Below are 25,165 nucleotides of genomic sequence, written 5' to 3' on the forward strand. Positions count from 1 at the left end.
TTTTCCTTTGAAAATATTTCTTAATGGTATATGCAAGTGCCTTCTTTAGATGCTTTTAGTTTAGAGTAAAATTAGTACCTTTGCCTGTCTAGTTACGTGTCAGTTAGGGAGAGGTAAACTTATCGAACTAATGCCTTCCTAGGTAAGTGTTACATTTTAGCAGGCAACAACAAAGGTTCACAGCGGCAGATTTCCTATTGGAAACCTCAGTTCAGATCTGTCCTGACCTTGGAGATGTCAACCCAATATTTTAGGTCTAAAAATGATAGAATGCGTGATTGCATTTGTTTGTGTAAGTGCATTAAATGTATCTTTCTCTAAAGCTAAAATGATGTAACCAATATACTATTATTATATTTGCTGCCAATATCACCTATAGGGCTTTTTTAAAAACCCTTTTTATTATGGTATTTGTCAGTATATAGTATATATTAAAACATTCATGCTTCCTAATACTCTCTTAACTGTTTGTTACAATGTAAGATAACATATTTTTCAGACTTTGAATATTCTGCCCTTGTTCTATATCATAAGTATACTTCATCAAAGCTTTTGAAAATCATCTAGTTCATTAAATTTACAAAATCTAAAAGGATGAGAAATCATCAGAATACTCATTTGAATAATTATGTAGATACCACACTAGTAGTTATGACAGAATGTAAAGAACAGCAAATAATTTGGCCTAATGATTTACGGGCCACACGATATTAACTGTGTAAACCCCCATAACCTTCAGTTTTCTTATATGTAAAATGAGCAATATCTATCATAAGATTATTAAAAGGATTAAGTAAAATTACCTTCTCAAAATGGTTTACATTATGTCTGTTGCAAGATTGGTTCTGTGTCAGTGAAATTTCTTCTCCTCCTGAAAACAAATCTGTTCTCAGACACTGAGTCAATAAAGCACCCATACCAATTCAGGAATAGGGAGAGAAAATACTGTTTGCATCTAACATATTTAGATTAGATTTGGTAGATTTACTTGCATTTGGTTACATGTTTTCTGCAATATACTATACTTGTTCATTTTCATATGTTTCTCTTTTCATTTTCTCGGTGAGCAATAGTCCATTTGAGCAGTAGCCTGTATCAGAACTCAAAGAGAGGGTTCTATATATACATATTTCAAGTCTAGAACATTATGAACTGACTCAGAAGTTAGCTACAACCAATGCAATTAGACTTGTAAAGTGAAGAAACCATTGAGAAACTTTTAGAGTTGAATTTTCTTTGATGGATTTTTGAAGAATTTCCAGTGAAGATCATTTCTGGAGAAGACAGGATGAACTCTTCTGGAAGAACTGGATTATATTATTCTCCTTTCATTTTGTCATCAGACCTTGGTGCCTGGGTGGAAGGCCCATATTAAAGGAAGGTCTTAGCTAAAGATGTGTGCTAAAGGAAGATGAGGTTTGGTTTTCAAATAAGCAAGGGTAACCGACATATTTGTGACATTCTGATGCCTGAAAAGCTTTTCTAAATGTATTTTTATTATATTTCCAGGTTCTTTACCTATATCCAGGTTTGTTTTTTCATCATTTTAATTGGGAACATACAGTCTTGAATTAATTTATAAAATTCATTTCTGGCCACTATCAGAAATGGTAGAAAAGTGGAAGTTGGAATAATAGGAAGAGAAGATGAGATCATTAAATTTAACTGAGGCCCTAAAATGTGTCAGTCACTTTCTTGTAATTCTCAGAAAAACCTTTATGTTAGGTAGCATTGATATTATTATTATGGTTGTTATTATTATCATTGTTCCCATTTAATAGATGTGGAAACAGAGAGTCATAAAGGTAAGGTCAATGCCCAAGCTAATAAGTTGGTAAGTATGTATTTGAATATTAGGGTGTCTGGCCACAGGGAACATATCTCTACATTATTCCAACTCCAAGTGTCAGGGAGCCTGTGCCTTCCCATAGTTTTGTCATCTACCAGCACTGTGACTTAGACAAGACACCGTGAGTTGGACAAGACTTGGACAAGACCTCTGAGGCTGTCTCTATACTTAAATTTATTGGCTTGGATAGTATTATTTGTAAGATTATTTTCTCCTACATAGGATCTTTACCATATGCAAATGGAAAGAATCTGAATATAGCCTATATAATAATGTCAATGAAGTATAATTTTGATTACACAATTTGCAATCTAAATCTTTTTTTCATAATGATCAGTTTTCATCCGAGTTAGTTTCAATGCCTAAAAGGAGGGAAATTATACTATACCAAGAATGCATATGTAGTTCACAAAGGTTTCAGTTTACTGTTGAGGGTGTTTCAAAGTGGTAGTTTCAATTAAAATAATGTTTTCAATAAAATATTTTCTCCTATAGATATATAAATCTTATAGAAAATTGATTTCTTTATTAAATCTAAATTATTTTCAAAATATAAGAAAGGAAGTTTACTGAAATCTCTGGTGGAAGAAAATTTGGATCACTGTTACTAATTTAGCCAGTCTGTTAATTTGCATTGGAAAAGAAGAAAATCTCAGCTTTCTGTGTATTTGTTTCCAACCCAACAGATTTTACTGTATTACAAAATATACTTATACAGTGATTCATAAATATCATTAATTCATACACCTACAAAGCTCAATTTCCTTTATCAACCTTTTGAGTAAGATGAAATTTTCATTCTGAATAGAGTAAGATGAAATTTTCCTTACTTTTATCAGGAAATTTAACTTCAGTTTATGTCTCCTCCACCATCACCATTCCTGTTTTTTTCTCCTATGTCTCCATTTTTTATCTTTTCTCATAGCTTTTCTTTGAAGCTTATTACTTCTTTATCTCTTCCTCTTCCCTACCAAATTACAGTAAGATCAAACTGAGTAAATGTAGTGTGAAGTCTAGGTATTTTGTCTTCTTACCTCAAACATGTTACCTAGATGAGTGTATTTGGAATCTTTTCTATTTTCATTTGAGTTCCACATGCATGACCAATTTACCAAAAGGGAATTATTTATCCATTATTGGAGAGATAAGGCACAGAATTATGGTTGGTATGCATTTGGTCATCTCTCCTGTTTTGGTGACAATTTTGATGACTTTTTACATACCCATTGTCCAGTTGAATGTTTATATCACCTAAATCTATTCTTAATATGCAATGAAGAATTGTTACTACACTCCAAATTCTTTCCAAAAGCCAGAACCTTGATTATGTGTTGTCTAATCACAGTCAACAGACCAGTTTGAGAAATGATATCAAAGTCTCTTTTGACTTTTGCCTCAGTAATTTGCCATTCGTTTCAGAAACATCATACAAAATATATCATTTTATATAAAACTTACTGCATCTGTGCAAAAATTAAGTTGGGATTATTATTAAAAAAACTCTCAGAACAATTTTCTCTCAAGTCTCAGCAAAAATTCTGTTTGGTGAGAAAGAGCTGGTATATTTAATCTCCTGAATATCATACACTTTGTTATTTCCTTTTATATCTATTACAGTTCTTTCTCTATCAATCCCTCACCTCAGATTGTTGAGCATAGCTGCCTCATAATTACATTATGCCACATTTTGGTTACTTCTCCCAGATTTGTGTCATCTGCAAGTTTGTCAACAATGCATTTTTATATCTTTGTGTAATTTCCTAATATGTTTAATAAGGTTGTGTCAAGGATATTATTAGCATGCAATCAGAGTAATCCAGATTGCCATCAAATATTATTCTTTGGGTCAAGTTTTTCAGCAGTTTAGAATTAACCTTCAAACTATTACTCAAAATAAATTTATCATCTCCTCAAAGATGTAGCTGACTTTTGGCTTCAAGATACAGAATTCCCACATTGTTATACTGATATGTCATAGTTAGTGTGATTCATTTTGTTGTCACAGCCATTTTTCTCTATAATATTTGGTTTTCTTTTTTCCCTGGGCACTTTTATTTCTTCCCAGTTTTTTCTTAAGGAAATCTAGATCAAATTCTAAGTCTTATGTTCAGTGTTCTCTTTAAACTCTGTGAAAAATAGTCATTCATTGCTAAGCATCCATCTTTGAGCTCTCCTTGACTTATTTTCATTTTCTTAAATTTCTTATACAAGAGAGACATATCAGGGTCCTGGAAGTTTTTGTTTGTTTTTGTGTTTTCAGTTTGAATTAGATTTTTTAATTTAAATTTTAGTTAGTTAACATACAGTGCAATATTTCTTTCAGGAGTAGAATTCAGTGATTCATCACTTATGTACAACACTCAGTACTCATCACAAGTGCCATTTTTAATCGCCATCACCCATCTAGCCCATCACCAACCCACCCCCCCTCCATCAACCCTCAGTTTGTTCTGTATTGTTAAGAGTCTCTTGTGGTTTGTTTCCCTCTCTTCTCTTCCTCCCCCTTCCCATGTGTTCCTCTGTTTTCTTAAATTCCACATATGAGTGAAATCATATGGTATTTGTCTTTCTCTGACTGACTTACTTTGCTTAGCATAATACATTCTAGCTCCTTGCATGTTGTTGCAGATGGCAAGATTTCATTCTTTTCAATGGCTGAGTAATACCCCACTATGTGTGTGTATGTGTGTGTGTGTGTGTGTTTGTGTGTGTGTGTGTGTATAGTAGAATGTCTCCAATTCATGTGTTTGTCTATGAGTATATGAGTATGTGCTTGTATGTGTATTTTACTCTTGAAAATATTTGGGAAAAACTGCCATAAAGTAATAATTCCTATGTATAGCAAGCATATGTCATGTAAACAAAAAAATGATTTTACATAGTACACAGAATAATTATGTATTTTAAATCTCTATTTAAAATATATAAACAGTGATGTCTGGGTGGCTCAGTCATTTAAGCATCCGATTTGATTTCAGCTCAGGTCATGATCCCTGGGTCGTGGGTTCGAGTGCCTCATTGGTCTTGCTTTGAGCCTGCTTAAGATTCTCTCTCTCTCCTCCCCCCGTCTCCTCTCCTCTCTCTCTCGCCTCCCACCCTGCTCCTCCCTCCTCTCTCTCTCTTTCCTCCTTTGCCCCCTACCCTTCTCGTGCTCTCCCTCTCTAAAAAATATAAATGAAATAAAATAAAATATATAAGCCAGCATATCAGATCATAATATTAAGAATCTTTGGCTCATGGTGAAGCTAAATTTTAAAAAGTTAAACAATTTGGGGTGCCTGGGTGGCTCAGTCGGTTGAGCATCTGCTTTGGCTCAGGTCATTATCTCACAGTTTGTGGGTTTGAGCCCCACATCGGGCTCTGTGCTGACAGCTCGGAGCCTGGAGCCTGCTTTGGATTCTGTCTCCCTCTCTCTGTTCCTCCCCAGCTTGCACTCTGTCTCTCTCTTTCTCTCAAAAATAAAGATTAAAAAAAAAAATTAAGTTAAACAATTGAAAGAAAACACTAAGTAAATACTGGTAGAAGTGATATTAGCAAATAGCAAATTTGTGCAAGTGGTACATGGATAAATGAATTGGGAAATATGGTGCTAGTGAGGTAGACCAGTCACCGGTTCAGTGGGTTCCTCCTTCCTCCCTGTTTACCTAGTTGCTGATCCCAGTCAGAAGAGTCACCCTGGTTTTGTAACAGCACTTGCAACCAACTTTCACCATGGATATTAATTTTATCGATATGATAGATCACGGGATATATGTTTTAAAGTGCCAGTTATTTTCTTTCTTATACCCACTAGATTATGATATGAAGGACAATTCTGGTTTTTTTTCATTGTTTATAGTGAAACATTAGAAGTTGAAGGAATATTTGAGTGAGCTAAATTAATGCAAATTTAATGATGATTTATATTATCCATTGAGATACTTTGCTTTCTGCATGCGTCTAATGGCTGTATTAAAATGTGAATTTTATTGGCACCTTTATTTGAATTCTCATATTAAATTCAGCTCAAGCATTGGTTTTTAAAATTTCTTTCATAGCCTGCTGTCTCTCTGATAAATATGATTCTACAGCAGATGCAGTATTATTATAGGAGGAAAGGCAGGCTTATTAAAAGGTGAATAAAGACATCTAACAGGGAAGTGCACTACTAAGGTTTTTAAAGACATTTGGGAGTAAAGCCAAGCAAACCATCATGTACTGTAAGCAGAATCTTAAAAAAAAAAAATCAATACCTTGCTGACTAGGCAGCCAATGAGGAAATGATAAGATAAAGGCTAATGTGATCATTTATTGATATGTAGCACCTAGTTGAACTGTAAGTCAAGTAAGGGGCATGTTCTGTATTGAGAGAGAGTGAGACTGCCTTTTTTTTTTTTTTAAATGAGCTACCTTGTTTCCCTCTAAGTGTAAAGTATGCCATATTATGGGAAACAACAATAACAACACAAAGTGCATGAATAATAAATCTTGTTATTGAAGGCTTTGTAATGGCCATATTTATCTCTGAGTATAAATTTATAATCACTGTATGAATATACATTTTAACCCTCTCATGTAGAACTACTGTGTATTTAGAGTTTAATGGTGAAGGCAACTATATTTTTCTTGAATTTCCTTTGACACGGCTTTTGACATGTATACAATTTTAGTAAGCTCTTAGAGTCCATAGAACTGAAATCTTAGTGTAAAATGGCAAAAGGAAGACGCAATGAAGAACTTTGTTTGGGGGAATTACTTGTGTTCCACTTGCAGAATAGTTTATAGTGTAGTTATTGGGTCAGATGATATGGATTCAAGTCCTGGGCCCAGAGTTTAAGAGCTGTGGGCTTTGAGACAAGTAATGTATTATAACCTTAGTTTTAGTATTCTCAGCTATTCAATATACTTTTCTTGTTGAGTTGGTAGGAGGTTTCCATGAATCAGGCTTAACCTTAAACCTAACCCAGAGAAAACACTCAATAAATATAAGCTGTTATGAGTGTCTTCAAACCAAGACATAAAAATCAACTTGGAATCTGAAAATACTAATACCAATTTTAAAAGATGGCCCATAATATTTACTTAAAAATCTCGGGGCGCCTGGGTGGCGCAGTCGGTTAAGCGTCCGACTTCAGCCAGGTCACGATCTCGCGGTCCGTGAGTTCGAGCCCCGCGTCAGGCTATGGGCTGATGGCTCGGAGCCTGGAGCCTGTTTCCGATTCTGTGTCTCCCTCTCTCTCTGCCCCTCCCCCGTTCATGCTCTGTCTCTCTCTGTTCTCAAAATAAATAAAAAAAAAATAAATAAAAAAAAAAAAACATTGAAAAAAAAAAATCTCTTCACATACACAATTTTTACTGTACCAGTTATAATGAAATAAAAAATATTCATGTTTTAAAAAATAAAATGGAATCCTAGTTGAAATGATAGACCTATTTGTTACTTCTAATCAATGAACCTAGTCAAGAAATCAAATTATTGACCTGTAATCAATATATCTTATTACCAGACACATTTTATTTTGTATAAGATTCTCAATAATCTTTCAAAGATAAGTTACTTGTTACTACCTACTGTTGACTTTATCAGTATATATACCACTCTTCTAGCTTTATAGGTAAGAATAAGCACCAAAGCTGCAAAAAAAGGTAAATTACCCAGAATGTATACAGGCTAAAGAATTCATCATGGCAGTTCTAAGATCTGGGTTAATGTGTTACTGCAGTCATCTAGCAGTCCTTCAAATCTTCACTTTATTTTGTCATAGATCTAAAAATTTATGTGGAATTCATTTGTCAGGAAAAAAGAGGTCAAATTTGTATCATCTCGGGATGCCTGGGTGGCTCAGTTGGTAAAGCATCTGTCTCTTGATTTCAGCTTTAGGTCATGATCTCATGATTCCTGGGATTGAGCCCTGTGTTGGGCTTTGCACTGACAGTGCAGAGCCTGCTTGGGATTTTCTCTCTCCCTTTCTCTCTACCCCTTCCCTGCGTATTCTCTCTCTCTCTCTCTGTCTCTCTCTCTCTCTCTCTCTCTCTCTTGCACACACGCAAAATAAATAAGCTTTAAAAAATCCATGTGCCCTTTTTCAAGGAGAAGAAATAACAAGAGTTACCACAGAAAGCCTTGTGCCTGATGTCAGTGCCCTTACTCAACAATGGATAGTCTTCCTGAGCTGTCTTACTACTCATGACCTTCTTGCTCCACTTCAGCTATCCCATCTCCCTGAAGTCCCTTGGATACTTCGGGCCTGCTTATTTCTCCAAGGCATGTTTCTTCCTGGAATGCTCTTTCTCCCAGATAATGACATGACTCACTCATTTTCTTTTTGTTAGTCTTCATGGTCACTCTCTTAATACAGCATTAACACTCTTATTTGAAATTCCTCCTTCACACATATTCTCTATTTCCTTCCCTTCCTTATTTCTCACTATAGCACTTCTTACCCTCCAATAAAGTATTTTTATATTCTTTTATTATATGTCCTGAATCCCCAGTTGGCCATTAGCACATGAACTCAAAGAGGAAAGGGATTTATGTCTGTTCCATTTATTCGTATAAACCCTATAAGCTCAGAACATGACAGGCATTAATGCATGTTTGTTGAGTAAATGACTACATAAATCCTTTCTTAAGTTAGATTTTCCAAGAATTAGAAACTGCACCCATAAAGATTTGATTACAAGTGGTTTATTTGGGAGATGATTCCAGAAACCACTAGTAGCTGGGTAGGGGAGTTACCAAGGTAGGGAGGAAAAATAGAAGTACATTATTGAGCAGGTTACTGCAGGAATGGGATCCATTATACCAGGAAATTCTATGAGGTAGTATAGAATACTTAGAGTAACCCCCCAACAAAGGAGAGAGTTGGGATATTTATTCACCAGCTAATAGCAGTCATTTGTTAATGTCTGTCTTTAGGAAGAGAGGGACATTATTGCCCTGAAAAGCATTTCCAGAGTGGAGTCAGGCAGAGTCACAAGTACTTACATTTAGAAGTCATCGGCTTAGACGTGGTGGATACCAAGGAGGTAGAAGGGCCCTGATGTCGTACAGTTCAAATCCATAAACCAGAAAAGACTTCATCACTTAGGGATTCAAGAATCTAAGCACATCACTATAATTGAGGGACCTTGAACGGCACAGTGTGTTGTTTCTCAATTTGTAATAAATCCCTTGTATTCAGCTAATACCAGATTTAAATATGCATTAAAATCATTTGAAAGAAAATACATTGATAAAAGGGAATCTTGAAGACAAGTATGTGAAGGACAAGAGGCCATACTACTATGTATATACATAATTAGATCATAGTCTAAGGCTCAACAAGTATTGATCACCATCATCTAGCACAACTGTTTCCTCTTCTTATTAGTCTCTTTCAGTATTTTTTTATAGATGGTCATTTGGTCCTTAAAAATAAAGCCTGTGTTATCATCCTGACTTTCTAAAATCTGCTCTTTTGAAATGATTTTGCACATGAAAATAAGAGACGATTTGACAATAGAGACTAAGTAGGTTAGCAGAAAGTGAGATCGGCCATCAGACAGTGGTGTTGCTAAAACATGCTTTTTCTTCATCTACCTTTTCCTTCATACAGGAAGCATTGTTTCTCCTGATTGTTGTAAACCATATAAACTATGGCTTCTCTAAGGTATTTGGGGTATGGTGGAGTAAATAAAACTGTATCCTATATGTAAACAATATTTTTTTTAATCTATGATAAAAAACAAAGGAATAATTAAATGCTTTACCTGTTTTTGAATAGAATTTAAAATGATGCAGTGTAAAAGAGGTCTAAGAGAAAAAATTATACTACTTAATACTAACCATACTAAAAAAACTAACAGTACTAGAAAATTAAAAATACTTCCATCTTAGTGCAATTCTCTATGAATTTATACACATAAATGAATATATTTTAATAAGATCAAAATCCTAAAAAAAACCTGAGTGCATACTAAGTGATGAAGTGATGTGTGTTTGTGCATATAAAAAAATGTATGCATATATACATACACATGTATGTGTATATACATACATATATTTGCATATATATACATATATTTACATACATGGTTGTATCTTGATCTTAACTTTTCAAAGTATTAAGGCACTAAATTTTAGATCAAATCTAAACCTCTAAATAGCAGTATTAAAAAGAAGAAAAATAGTATTTGAATGGTTTGTTACTCAATTTTATTAACACACTTTTGACTCTGACATTCTTGGCTGAGTTCATTATGCACTTTACAAAGCATATTGGTTAGATAAATGATTTAGAGCAGTTGCTCAAAACCAAGGAAATTTCTTTTTAAAAAACTATCTCTGGGGCACCTGGGTGGCTCAGTTGGTTAAGTGTCTGACTTTGCCTCAGGCCTTAACCTCACAGCCCGTGAGTTCAAGCCCTGCATCAGGCTCTATGCTGACAGCTCAGAGCTTGGATCCTGCTTCAGATTCTGTGTCTCCCTCTCTCTCTGCCCCTCCTCCACCCATGCTCTGTCTCTCTCTGTCTGAAAAATAAATCAGAATATTAAAAAAGCTTACTCTGCTCCTAATGTTCCCCCATACACAATACTACAACAAAGATACTCCATTCATTATAATTAGTAGTTAGAAATATTTTTTACAGAGATTAGCCTAGGAACAATATATAGGAAAAATTGTCATCAGTTTTGGTACCAGTTCCTACAAGATTTCAAATGGACACACAGTTTCATATTCAATGACAAACGTAACTATACATAAATCCTGATGCTTATGGGGATCTGTCCTACAGCTAGCATTCACTTATACTCTCTCTCCTGTCTAGGTGTGGCACTTGTGTGCATGCACATGTTGTATATATAGTCTTAGAGATAATTAGCAGTATCCTTTGTATGCATTTCTAACTGGTATCTACATACTGATTGAAGGGTTGTGTGTGTGTGCATGTGTGTGTGTGCACACGTGCATATATCATTTTTTACTTGGTTTTATGAGATGAATATCTCTCACCCCACCGCAGACATTTATTTAATATATATCTAATTGTATGTTTGTAAGTAAATGAAATTTTCTGTCAATTTCCCTCTTTCTTCACCTCCCACCTGAGTTTTATAATCCCAAAGAAAGGTTTGGTAACTATTTTACATTAAAAAGTAGTCTGGTTCTTTATGTTCATAATTACTGATTGATATAATCACAAAAACTCTAAGCGTGAATGGTAAATTTATAAATACACCTTATGTGAGAAATACTTTCAAGAATATCAAGCAGAAAGAATCTTTCACTTTGTTAAGTAACTAACAAATGTGTCACATTCGATCTAAGAATGTTAGTGCCTGTACGAGGAACCTGAGAATGTATGCCAAGGACAAGATAAGACATAAAGAGTATGAAATATGAAATGAGGTGAATGTCACTGAAGAAGACTCTATTGAAACATACATGCATATACTTAACTGTAGAAGAAAGAATTTTTATTGTGAACATTATCTTCCTTATTCAAATTGGAAAAAAAATATATCAAGACCTTAAATACCAAACTCTAGAGAACTCTAGCTAAACTAAGGCACATCCACAAGATAAATATTATACAGCCAAAGAAATGGCATTTGTAAGAATTTTTAATGACTTAGGGAAATTATTTGTATGCAATTCTTTGTAAAATATATACTGCACAATATGTAATTTATTTATTTTCTTAGAGAAACATAATGAAGATTATGATACGTGGCTGTGAGTTGTTTGTTTCTACTTTCCTGTATTACATAGTTTCACACTTCCATAAAGAGTACTGTATGTGTCACTTATATAATTAAAAAAATACTATTTTCTAGGAAGAATAATACAAGTAAAAATGTTTTATAGATATGATAATTAAACATATATGCAGATGGTAAAATTAAAGTACACATTTGATTAAAAGACTCCAGGTGTCTTGTAACCTTTCAAATTTTAGGATTAGGAATGTGATTCCCCACAAAATTTGAGGGTCTTATATGATTAATACTTACATGTGACCTTGAGCAAGTTACCAATACTTGATCTTTGTGTATAAAATAAATAGGATATGGGGCCCCTGGGTGCTCAGTGGGTTGAGCATTTGACTTTGGCTCAGGTCATGAACTCATAGTTGGTGAGTTCGAGCTCAGCATCAGGCTCGCTGCTGTCAGTGTAGAGCCCACTTTGGATCTTCTGTCCTGCCCTCTCTCTGTCCCTTCCCCTCTTGCACACTCTCTCTCTCAAAAATAAATAAATCTGTAAATAAATAAATACATAAATAAATAAATACATAAATAAATAAATACATAAATAAATAAACAAGATTCCTCACAATGTTATAGTAAAATCATTTAGTATTATTCACTTAAAATAGTAAGATTATAAATGTAAATACCTAAAGCATTGCCTGCAATATAGCAGTCTTTTATTTTTTTTTAATTTTTTTTTAACGTTTATTTATTTTTGAGACAGAGAGAGACAGAGCATGAACAGGGGAGGGACAGAGAGAGAGGGAGACACAGAACCTGAAACAGGCTCCAGGCTCTGAGCGGTCAGCACAGAGCCTGATGCGGGGCTCGAACTCACGGACCTTGAGATCATGACCTGAGCTGAAGTCGGCTGCTTAACCGGCTGAGCCACCCAGGCGCCCCTATATAGCAGTCTTTTAAATAAATATCACTTTTCTGGACACCTGGGTGGCTCAGTTGGTTAGTTGTCTGTCTTCAGCTCAGGTCATGATCTTACAGTTTGTGAGTTCAAGCCCCATGTTGGGCTCTGTGTTGACACCTTGGAGCCTGGAGCCTTCTTCAGATTCTGTGTGTCTCTCTCTGCTCCTCCCCTACTCACATTCTGTCTGTCTGTCTCTCTCTCTCTCTCTCTCTCTCAAAAATAAATTTAACATTAAAAATAATAAAAAAATAAATAAATGTCACTTTTCTTCCTCCTAAATTCACATAACTTGTTGAAGATAAAGTTGGTATTGAAATCCACATCTTCTAAGTTTTTATTTACTATTTGCTAATTTTTACTATTTTTTCTATTTATTTATTTACAATTATTGTTTAAGTAACTAGTTACTGAATAATTACTACTACTGCTTAATTATCACTACTTCCTATTTATTAAGCCAGGTGTTCAGTACTATGTATTTCACTTTAATTCTTAGCCTTTGGGAAACTGAAGCACAAAGAAGATACATAATTAGCTTAGGGGCACCTGGGTGGCTCAGTCGGTTAAGCGTCGACTTTGGCTCAGGTCATGATCTCGTGGTTCATGGGTTCGAGCCCCACTTTGGGCTCTGTGCTGACAGCTCAGAGCCTGGATCCTGCTTCGGATTCTGTGTCTCCCTCTCTCTCCTCATCCCCTGCTCGCGCTTTCTCTCTCTTTCTCAAAAATAAACAATAAAAAAAATTTTTAAAAAATAATAATTACTTTAAATTGTACATGAGTAGGAGGCAGAATTAGGATTTAAATCAAATTCTGACTTTAGTGCTCGGGTTCTTTTCACTATGCCTCACTATCGCCCCCCAAATCAGAGTTTGATATTATTCATCCAAAAATGTAAAGTGATTTGAGCAATTGTCTGATGACTCTGATTTAACAGGGTTAGACCAACTACAGGAATATAATCAACTGTATATTTACAAATATTTTGGTAGACTCCCTTTTTAGTTGCCTTGAATTCCTTTTAAAGTAAAACATAGAATCAATACTTAGAAAAAAGATAGGAAAAGGCTTTTTTGATTTTGTAAGCTGGGTGAGGAAACATAAGTGGAATTGCTACAACATGACTATCAGAATCTGTAATGGGGATTCAAGAATGACTCTGAAGCACGTTGCCCTACCTGTACCTTCGTATTTTAGAGATTTGGGTTCCTCTTTCTCTCTGGTTCACAAATGCAAATTTGTTTATACAATATTACCATACAAGCTGTCAAGACAACAGGCTGTTGAGAAGAGAATGATAAATGGGATAGAAGGGGTTTGGCAGGTGATGTGCAGTATGTTGGCAAAGATGGAATAAAGCTGTCTCCCCCCAGTTCACAACCATAAAGTCACAATACAAATTTCTAAATAAGAAAAAAAAATCACAAATTCTTGTCAAGTGTAATAGATGGCATTACAGGATGTAATATGACACTTTCTAAAACTGCATAATGTGAATTCAAAAAAATTTCCACTGAAAATTACATTGCATTGACATATAACTTTTAAAATGTCATTATTGGAGCTTCCAGAGAGCTAGCTTATAATAGATTCACCTCTTTATAAAGAAAATATGTCATCGGCAGTTTGTTTTACTTTATCAGCCTTTCTCTTCTCTACCTAGAAGAATAATATAAAAGTTAAAAGAATAAATAAAAATTCAAAAGTGAAGCAGAACTAGTAGGGTCCCCCTGGAACAAGCTGCAGCTGGCATTGTTAAGTCTGAACTGCTGGTGCATCCACATATTCTTTCCACTTCCCCTAGAAGAACAGGCTGTGCATGTAAGTGTTCGTGGAGGAATATTACCCTGATTGATGAGAAGTAACATGAAATTAATTCCCAGATCCACCCAACACTGCACAATGCAAAGCAAGCTGCGACTTAGAGGCTGTAATAGCATATGTCCCGTAGAGAATATGTTCAAAAAAATGCAACCCTCAGTTTGTAGTGTTTGTACCGTCTCCCATCTTCATGGAAGCCTGGATTTGCAAATTACTTTTAAATAAAGACTAATTCTGAGGCTTCTTATGGAAACAGATCGCATTTCCCAGGTAATTATAAACCAATGAAATAGCCTGGGAATGATGTAAGTCAGCACACACAGATAAGAACATTAACATGAAGAGTCCCTAATATTTTTTTTTATTTTTGAGAGGGAGAGACACAGAACTTAAGTGGGTTCCAGGCTCCATTGCTATCAGCACAGAGCCCAACGCAGGACTTGAACTCATGAACTATGAGATCATGACCTGAGCTGAATTCAGACACTTAACCAACTGAGTCACCCAAGCGCCTCCAAGGAGTCCCTAATATTTTTAAGCAATAAAATAGCCTAATGTTTGCCTTAGTCAGGACTCTCGTCCAATGCAAACCAGTGGCAAAATAAAATTTCTGCCTTGATTCCAAAGAGTAGATGGAGTTAACCTCAGGAACAATTTGGATACAGGTATTTACAGAGAGCCCTATCATCTTTTCTCCACTTCTAAGTTGCTCCATACTTTATTGGTGCCTTCTGAGAATGTTGCTTTTATTGTGGTTTTTAAAATGACCCATGGCAAAAAAAAAAAAAAAAAAAAAAAAAAAGCAAACCGTAAGAGGCTCTTTTTTTTTAATGTTTATTTATCTTGAGAGACAGGGAAAGAGAGCAGGGAGGGGCAGAGAGAGAGAATCTCAGGCAAGCTCCATGCTGTCAGCACAGAGTCTGATGCAAGGCTCAACCCTATGAACCATGAGATCATGACTCAGGCCGAAATCAAGAGTCAGACACTTAACTGACTGAGCCACCCAGGCACCCCAAGAGACTCTTAACTATAGAGAACAAACTGAGGGTTGCAGGAGGGAAGGTGAATAGGAGGATGGGCTAAATAGGTGATGGAGATTAAGGAGGACACTCGTTAGGATGAGCACTGGGTATTATATGTAAGTGATGAAACACTAAATTCTGCTCCTGAAACCAATAGTACACTATGTTAACTAACTAGAATTTAAATAAAAACTTGAAACAAACAAAAATAAATAAAAATAAACAGTGAAATAAAATGACCCATGGAAATTTAAGGAATAATACTTACAATCTCAAAAGGAAAGAAATAGTCCCTCTTTCAGTAACCATGGAAATTACCTCCAGTGGCTTTAATTGGCTTTGTTAGGTTTTTTAACGGAGACTCCTAACTTGGCTACCCCTATAACCAGTTTTTATTTACCTCTTAGAAACAGAATCCTAAATCTTCAGGTTGACGCATTACTATTCAGAATAAGTCATCACATTTCCTATCTCCCTTTATAGGGAGCTTTCATCATGTGACTAAGTTCAGACTATTGAAATTTAAGTAGAGGTGTTATATGAGACTTCCAGAAAGACCACATTAGGTTTTTGTTTTTTGTTTTTGTTTTTGTTTTTGTTTTCTCAAAATAGAAGGGCTTCTTCTTTTGCTTTCTTGGTCTTTCTACTTCAGACCTGCAAGGCGATAGCTAGCCATTAGTTAAGAATAGATTGATAAAAATCTGTGTTCCTGAGGATATTGTCTAGCCACTTATTATCCTTGCACTGCTCTCCTCCTTACATTTAATACTAAAAATGAAAAAATCATCTATCAGGTATAAACTGTGAAATATTTTCTTTCTCTTTCTTTTTTCTTTCTTTCTTTTTTTCTTTTTTTCTTTTCTCTTCTTTTTTTTTTTTTCTTTTTTTAAACACGGGTGGTGCCTGGGTGGCTTATTTGGTTAACTGTCTGACTTCGGCTCAGGTCATGATCTCAATGTTTGTAAATCCCAGCCTGGCGTTGGGCTCTGTGCTTACAGCTCAGAGCCTGGAGCCTGCTTCAGATTCTGTGTCTCCCTCTCTGTCCTTCCCTCTCTTTCTCTCTCTCTTCCTCTCTCTCTCTCTCTCTCTCTCATTCTCTCTCACTCACTCAAAAATAAATAAACATTAAACATGAATAACATGACCATTGTAAACTAATTGTGGTCCAGGGGAAGATGCCTCTCTGGGTCATATGGTCCTCTCCTGTGACAGAAGAGGCAGGAACAGTAATTTCAAAATGACCAAAAAAAACCTCAGCCACTAATAATGGTATATATCTAATATTTACTATATTCATGTCACCAAAAAGTATGTGTCAGTAGATGCTACCTGCTATAGAAAAAAAAGGAAAAGAATATGTTCCCTTATCATTGTTGAGGAACTCATAATGTCAAGGAGGTTTAGAACTTTTGTAAAGCAGCATTTATAGGTGATTCATTTCCATATGATTAAGGAGAATTTAGACTGGGAGATCAGAATTATACAAAGTTGATTTTAAAAAAAATGGAAAGAATGACATAAAGAAGTTATGCTCTGATAGCTAACAGATCGTCATCCTGCCCCCAATGGAGGACAAGGATTTCTACAAGAGAAGGTACTCGAATTCTGGTGTCACACTTCTGACTCTATGACGTTATAATCTGGAATAAAAGAAACAAGCAGCTACCATGACTGAGGTTACAGTTTACTGTTCTCACAGTTCTTTTGCTTCAATGTTTCTATGACTATATTTACTGGAGTTTTTGTTTTTTTGTTGTTCTTTTTGGTAACAAAAGTTGCATGTAAGTTATCTATTTGTAATCATGTTTCCTAAACTAGAAGATGGAAAGGGGTGATTACGAACAAAAAACATTAGCAAGGACAACAAGCCCCCCACATCCCTGTTTTTTTTTGTTTGTTTGTTTTGTTTTGTTTTGTTTTGTTTTGTTTTTGTAGAGATGAATTGCCAACATTTCTTAAATCACAAGCTAAAATCTTCTTACTAAATTTGCTCTAAAATTAATTTATGTATTATATTTTCAAATTAATAGCCAACTGAGTTCTATACCTCAAGATATAAATTTTCCCAAGCCATTTTTTCCTAATCAGCAGTTGAATAAAACACATGACAAATTTACAAGTGATATTTTATTTTCTAAAGCAATAATACAACATTACTAGTGTAACAGTGTACAATTTCAATTTTCTAGATATCTATTGCTTCATTAAAATACTATTTTTTAGGATATTTAATATATAATATATACATGCGATAGGCATCATGTCACATATTCACGGAGGATCTTAACATTTTCCCCAATAATATAATGTGTTATTTTGTTCTCTGCTGCAGAGCTAACCAGAAAAAATGAAATGTGTTATATATGAAAGGCCAACATATAACATATTATCACTACTGAATATTACTGGAAACATTTTAGTGGGACACATTTTTTTGGGATGTTCTCAAGAGGAAAAAAAAAGTGATACAAGTAGGCTGAAGCATTATTTAACTCTGGGACTAAAATAAAACCTTTGGCACCTCCAAAAAGGATGAAATTTTAGACACAGTTGTTTATATTCTATATTCTCAATTATGTATACTATAGTTGGCATCTATAATAAAATACTAGTTCATTTGTATTTTTTGAATGCCATCTAAAATTTTCAAAAGGTATGCTTTTTAAGGGTGGGCAAAGCTAACAGTATCTTTGGGTCAGAAAGATATCAGATGATAACAAAGTGCACTTTAAGGAAATCCAGTACTCTCATTAGGACTGAAATCACCCAAAAAATGAAGACAGATAATTGTAAACTGATACTACAAATATCTAGCACAGGACAGAATGAGGGCATGATAGCCTCAAATGCCAAATAAAGAAATCTCTGGAGATACATGTATGTGATATAAACACAGACGTACACATATACACATACTATTGCCTATAATTAGTATGGAACATTCAAATCTCGATGCCCCAAATAAGTAGTATTTTGTTTTGTTTTGTTTTGTTTGTTTTGTTTTGTTTGAAACAGAGAATTATCTTTCAGACTGCCCTTCTGTTCTGAATACACCTGAACATTCAGGGAGTAAAATAATTCTTTACCATACTATAATCATTTGGACTTTTCAAATGCCTAGCAATTCTAATAATAAAGTCATTTTTAATTAAAATAAAATAAAATTAAGTGCTCAGATCTGAAATGTTCAGTTTGATGAGTTTTGGCAATTTTATGCAGCATGTAACAAACACCAAAATTAAATTCCCCTAGAAAATACTCTTGCTCACCTTTTAGTCAATTCCCTTGCATTTCTCTCTACAACCACTAACTCCTCTCTATCACCACAGATTATTTTTACTTGTATTTGGGCGTGTTATAAATAGGTGCATATACTATTTACACTTTTGCTTGTGAATTTTTCATTTGCATGACGTTTTAAAAACATTTCTTAGTTATGTCTTAGTAATTCATTATTTTTTTATACCTAAGTAGTTTTCAGTTGAATGGGTATATTCTCACTTGGATTATTTTAGAAGTTGATTATTATAAATAAGGCTGCTATAACCATTCTTGTACAAATTTATTTTGTTAACATTTGTTTTCATTTTCCATGAACACTTAGATATAAAATTGCTGAGTTATAGGGTAAATACATGTTTTCCCTTTTAAGAACTAGAATAGACAGTTTCAAGTTCTCTATATTCTCATGAAAATTTAGTGTGGCTTCTTTGATTTGAGCAATTTCGTTAGGTATGTAGTGGTATCTCATTGTGGTTTGAATTTGCATCACCTTCATGATTAATGGTTTTAAGAACCTTTATTTGCCATTCAAATATATTTTTTATTTTATAAAGTATCTTTTCAAGTCTTTTGTCTGCTAATGTGTAAGATATGTGGAAAATTTTATATATTCTGGATCTAAGTAATTTCCCAGATATATATGGTGCAAATGTTTCTTAATATGTTGCTTGCCGATTCATTTTCTTAATGATACTTTTTAAAGAATAAAACATTTTAATTTTGTTGAAGCCCAATTTACTAATTTTGTATTAATTATTAATTATTAATGCTATTTGTGCTCTGTCCAAGAAATATTTGCCTACTCCAAGATTATGAAAATATTTTTCCATATTCATTATGTTTATCACCATCTCAGATTTTTTAAGTTTATTCATTTTTGAGGGGAGGAAGGGCAGACAGAGAGAATTGAGAGAGAGAGAGAGAGAGAGAGAGAGAATCCCAAGCAGTTTCTGTGCTGTCAGCATGGAGCCAGATGAGAGACTCAACCCATGAACCATGAGATCATTACCTGAGCCGAAATCAAGAGTTGTATGTTTAATTGACTGAACCCCATCTCAAATTAATTTTTTGTATGAAATATATTAGGTTGAGATTTATGTTTTCCTTATGGATAGCCATTGTTTCAGCAATATTTGCTAAAAAGGACTTTCTTTGGCTCATTAAATTGATTTTGTGCCTTTGTTGAAAATGAGTTGACCATATATATTTGTTTATATTTCTGGTTTCATTTTGTTTAACACTACATTTTCTCAATTATCATAGCTTTATAGTAATCTTTGAGATCAGGTACTGTAAATTCTCTGATTTTTTTCTTCTTTTTCATTATTGATTGATTATTCTAGATCCTTTACATTTCACTATATTTTAGGATAATCAGTTTCTTCAAATATAACTTGCTGGAATTTTGATGGGGGTTCCATTAAATTTTTATACTAATTTCAAGAAAGTTTTAACAATTTGAGTTTTCTAATCCATGAACATGATATATTGTTGCATTTTCTTAGGTGTGAATTCATTTTTCTCAGTAGTGTTTTACAGTTTTCAGTATGAAGGTATTATACAAATTTCACTAGTTTTATTCCTAGATATTCGTTATTTTATTGATGCCCTTGTAAAAGTTTTATTTTTTTAGTTTCATTTTTGGTTATTGCTAACATAGAAAAATATAATCAAATATATATATATATATATATATATATATATATATATATATATATTCATTGTATTTATAGCCTTTCTAAATTCACATATTACTTTCAGTAGTTTTTACATTCCTTTGGATTTCTTTTGGTATAATGAGAAAACTAAATTTCTCTTCCACTCCTGTATCCCAGCCCTCTTCTCCAGTTCTTGCTCACAAAGACATTATTACTATTATTTTCAGAAATAGCCCATGCATATGTAAGTGGCAATAGGATTGCAGTAGATACTACATAGTTTTACATTTTGGTAGTCCCTCCGGGAGGATCAAATGTGTAGTAGTATCTGTAATTCATGTGGGAACATGGTAAATAAAAAAAAAAAACAAAACAAAAAAAAAACAAGTTTTCAAATCCTCCATTTGTTTTCTCCATTCTTATAATATAAAAAAAAACTACATTGTTCCAATGCTATTTAATAATTTGAATAAATAAATTATATATTGTGATCATTTTATATTAATTACTCTAAAGTATTATAATGTGGAATTCTATATGTTCTATTCTACAATTAGGTTTTTGGGCCAGTGATTTTCAATCTTGCCTAGTCATTGGAATCAGCTGGCTAGCTTTAATAAAAATACTGATGTCTGGGATCTACCCAGATTTTATTGATGTGGGATATTGACTGGGCAAAGGAATTCTTTTAAATTCCCCAGGTGATATTAATGTGTAGCCAATTTGATAACTGCTATTTTACCTTGCTAATACATTTTCCTATTAAAATATATTTATATTATATTTATATTTTATATATAATATAAATATATTATATTTATATTTAATCTCCTCAAGGGAGACTTTAAATGAAGAACAAAGTCTATATGGTCTGTATGGTTTGTATTTCTCATTTTTATAGGCAGTGTCATTTGGAATACATATGGAATACATAATAATTTGGAAACATAATGTTTGAATAGCCTTGCATAAGGCAATTAACCTTTCGGTGTTACTGTTTCTGTATGCCCTAACTGAAATCTTAGCAATCAACTGTAACTTGTTTTTGTTAAGAAATAAAGTAAGTGCAGATCTCTTTCAAACACAAAATATGATACAAATATTTAAACATAGACAAATGTACAAATGGCATTTAGGAAGAAAAAAAACAAACTCCAAAACACTTATTGTATTGATAGTATCAAATGTGAACCTTGCATAGCCATGGGGAATTGCTTGGGGCCAATGTTGTAATTCTAGGTCACATAGTCTATTTGTTTGATCCAGTCTGATCTTTCTTACTTTCTTATATTCTAAAATTTTAAAACAATATTCTAAAATAATGCAAACAACACATAGAGAGGAATTAATAAACCTAATCTTAGATAAGCATAGAGTAGTGGCTTCAGAAAAGTTTAATTGCTAAAATGAAACAACCATATACATAGTTCAGTACTGAACCCCTAGTTTGAGTGGTCATTATTGAAATTCCAATCATCCTAACACATTTCTTGACTGAGTGAAATGTGAAAAATGTTGTGTTAGACTTCTGCATATTTTAAGCCAATTTTATTATTTTTTTCTCTTATTTATTTACTTTATTTTTTAAATATAATTTATTGTCAAGTCAGCTAACATACAGTGTGTACAGTGCTCTTGGTTTCATGATTCCCATGGTTCATCACTCACATACAACACCCAGTGATCATCCCAACAAGTGCTCTCCTCAATGCCCATCACCCATTTTCCCCTCCCCCCACATCAACCTTCAATTGTTCTCTGTATTAAGAGTCTCTTATGGTTTGCCTCCCTCTCTGTTTGAAACTATTTTTTCCCTTCCTTTCCCCCATGGTCTTTTGTTAAGTTTCTCAAATTCCACATATGAGCCAAAACATGATATCTGTCTTTCTCTGACTGACTTATTTCATTTAGCATAATACCCTCTAGTTCCATCTGCCTCCAAAGTCAAAAGAAATAAAAGTAGAAATGAACTATTGGGACTTCATCAAGATAAAAAGCCCCTGCACAGCAAAGGAGACAATCAACAATACCAAAAGGCAACTTATAGATTTTAAGCCAATTTTAAAATTTAATTTAACGTGTAACACAAGTGAAAAGGATATACCACAAAACACAGCACTCAACACAGTGACACAAGTTAGGTACTGACTAATCATTAACAGGCAGGTAGGCTGGAGGAAGAAAGGGAGGGAAGGAGGAAGGGAAATATAGGCTCATTATATGTAGATCTATATAAGGACTATCTATCTGTAGAAAATTTTGCAAAGTTTGAAAAATTTGAAGTCTATCATGAGAATTTCTACAGAAATGTATATTTTTCTGTAGTGAGATCTGGATATAAATTTTTCCATTGCCATTTAATATCTTTGTAATATTGGAGAAATTGCTTAAACTCCTTGAAACTTATTTTTCTCATTATTTTAAGTGCATATAATAATACTTCTTAGGGATGTTATGAAGGCTGAATATGATCATGTTTTAGGAAAATGCTTAGCCAAGAGGTAGGTTGGATCCCTAATAGATGTTCATTATTTAATTTTCCAATTATATCTAAATCACTTTTGCTTTCATGATTTTATTTGAATTTTTTTTTAATTTTTTTTTAATGTTTATTTATTTTTGAGACAGAGAGAGACAGAGCATGAACAGGGGAGGGTCAGAGAGAGAGGGAGACACAGAATCTGTAGTAGGCTCCAGGCTCCGAGCTGTCAGCACAGAGCCCGATGCGGGGCTCGAACTCATGGACCGCGAGATCATGACCTGAGCCGAAGTCAGCCGCTTAACCGACTGAGCCACCCAGGCGCCCCTGAATTTTATAAGACATATTTTAAAGCAAACACCACCAAATTGCTTATCTTCTCCTTTAGTTAATCTATTTTATTAGTCTGAGTTGTTAGACTCACTGTCCATCCCTAATACACCTGAGAGTAAGGAGTCAAGATAGGGAATGTGTCCTAATTTACACATTAGCATTTACAATTTTATTATTGTTACATTATTGAATTCATTCCATCTTTAGCTTTCAGACCCTTGGTAATCAGGGTGTTTCATAGACCAAGGACAGTGTTATCACTAGAGAGCTTCTTAGAAATCCAGATCTACATAATCACAATCTCCATTTTAGCAAAATTCCAAAGTAATTTATATGTGTGTGCATTAAAGTTTCAGAAGCACTGCTTTAGACTGTATACAGTTAGCTATTACTCTTGTGAAAATTTAAGAATATATGACCTAAGATTTAGATATATTCTTATTGCATGCATTCTGATTCTGGCTCAATTCTGAACACAGGTTTCTTGTAAAGAGCACTGAAGCAGGAGTAAACACACACAAACACACACACACACACACACACACACACACACACACACACATTGACTGTTCCATTTAATGGTAGTAAAACTTCATCAGGCTTCTAGACTCTAAGTCTTTGTTTTGTCATTTGTAAAGTGAAAGGCTAGTTAATACCTGTCCTTGTACTCAGTGGGATTGTTTAGAAATCAAATGACATGATACTTCATTAATTTTCAAGGTCTGTACACTACAGGTTCTATTATAATCTATGAGTTTAGATCAGTTGATAGGTTGATTATGAGTAAGAAATTCTTAGGGAGGAAGACAAGATGACAACCTCAGAGTCTGACTAATAACCATTTATTTTTGCTGTCTTATGCAAGAAATAGAAGGTGGCTTAGGGAGGGAGTACCCTAAAGAGAATGGTAGTTCTTAATAGTTTTGATTTTTTTGATTGATTTGTGTTGACTTTGTTTGGGTGGGCCAATCAATTGCTTTATAATTGGCTAGTGATGAAAGCATGACTGATAACATAAAACAAGACAGTAGGATGAATTTTATTTAGCACTTAACTTCAGTTTTTCCTAGAGATGCTTCTCAGTTAGTAACTGAATTAAGGTCTGAGGAAATGTCATACGCCCTGAATTTGGCATGGCAGTAAGGATATTGTGAGGGATATCTTCATGGAAGTCAGTGATGCAAACTCTGATTCTTTCTATTACAGACAAAAAGACTTGTGGACCTCATGAATTCCAGTGTAAAAACAACAACTGTATTCCAGATCACTGGCGGTGTGATAGCCAAAATGACTGCAGTGATAATTCAGATGAAGAAAACTGTAGTAAGTAGCTGTTGCTTGAGAACACTGTGAGCATGAAGCATATTCAATAAGCAGGAGAGCAATGTTTAGTTCAGTTAAGGTATGAATTTGAACCTATCTGTCCCGCAGCTCACATTTTTATAAATATATTCACATTTGGACAAGAATATTCGGACTAAATTGACCTGAATCTCAAATGGTGGAATTATTGAAATGTTCATACTGGAAGTTATTTTCTTGTAGTTATCAGAATTGGTATGAAAGTATCATGAGGTTTAGTGCAACCCATTAGTATGCAACACAGTAAGCCCTTGATGCAAGTTCATACAAAGAGCTGAATGATGTGGAGACAGTACAAAACATATCATTCTTTAACGGATAGTATTCATTTCATTTCAGTCTCAAATCCTTTTACACTACAAATTTACCCAAGAGCATCTTTCAGCAAAATATCATTTATTCTCTCTGGAGTAGAGAACACCATATGTATTCAGGATGCTTTTCTCTGAAAATAGAATAACACTATTATCATCATCTGCCTCCTGCATTTTTATGTAATAAATTTAAAAGACAATAATTGTCCAACAATTTTATTTTCTAAAAAGTGTGGCAGTATGTAAAATTGTGACAGCATGTTTATATTCTAACATTAATTTCTGAATATATTTCTTACCAGCATTTAAACAAAAAAAAAGCAATATAATCATGCTTAAAATAAGATAATAATCAAATTCCATTTATTAAATATTCTGCTACTTCCAAAAAGGATTTGGTGAAAACAAGTGTCTA

The 25,165-nt window shown here is 34.0% G+C and overlaps 1 protein-coding gene across 4 annotated transcripts in view; it reads left to right on the top strand.

Annotated features, from left to right (window-relative positions):
* The window catches only part of LRP1B (LDL receptor related protein 1B), a 1,871,086-nt gene that overhangs the window by 1,681,384 nt on the left and 164,537 nt on the right, over nt 1–25,165 (top strand). For all 4 annotated transcript variants that reach the window (XM_053909160.1, XM_053909154.1, XM_053909157.1 and 1 more), the window contains exon 67: nt 24,281–24,397. In XM_053909160.1, the coding sequence (XP_053765135.1) occupies nt 24,281–24,397 (117 nt within the window). The remainder of the gene's footprint in view (nt 1–24,280; nt 24,398–25,165) is intronic.

Source organism: Panthera pardus, unplaced genomic scaffold (assembly GCF_024362965.1).
Source record: "Panthera pardus isolate Hobbes unplaced genomic scaffold, ASM2436296v1 HiC_scaffold_10, whole genome shotgun sequence".
Taxonomy (NCBI): domain Eukaryota; kingdom Metazoa; phylum Chordata; class Mammalia; order Carnivora; family Felidae; genus Panthera; species Panthera pardus.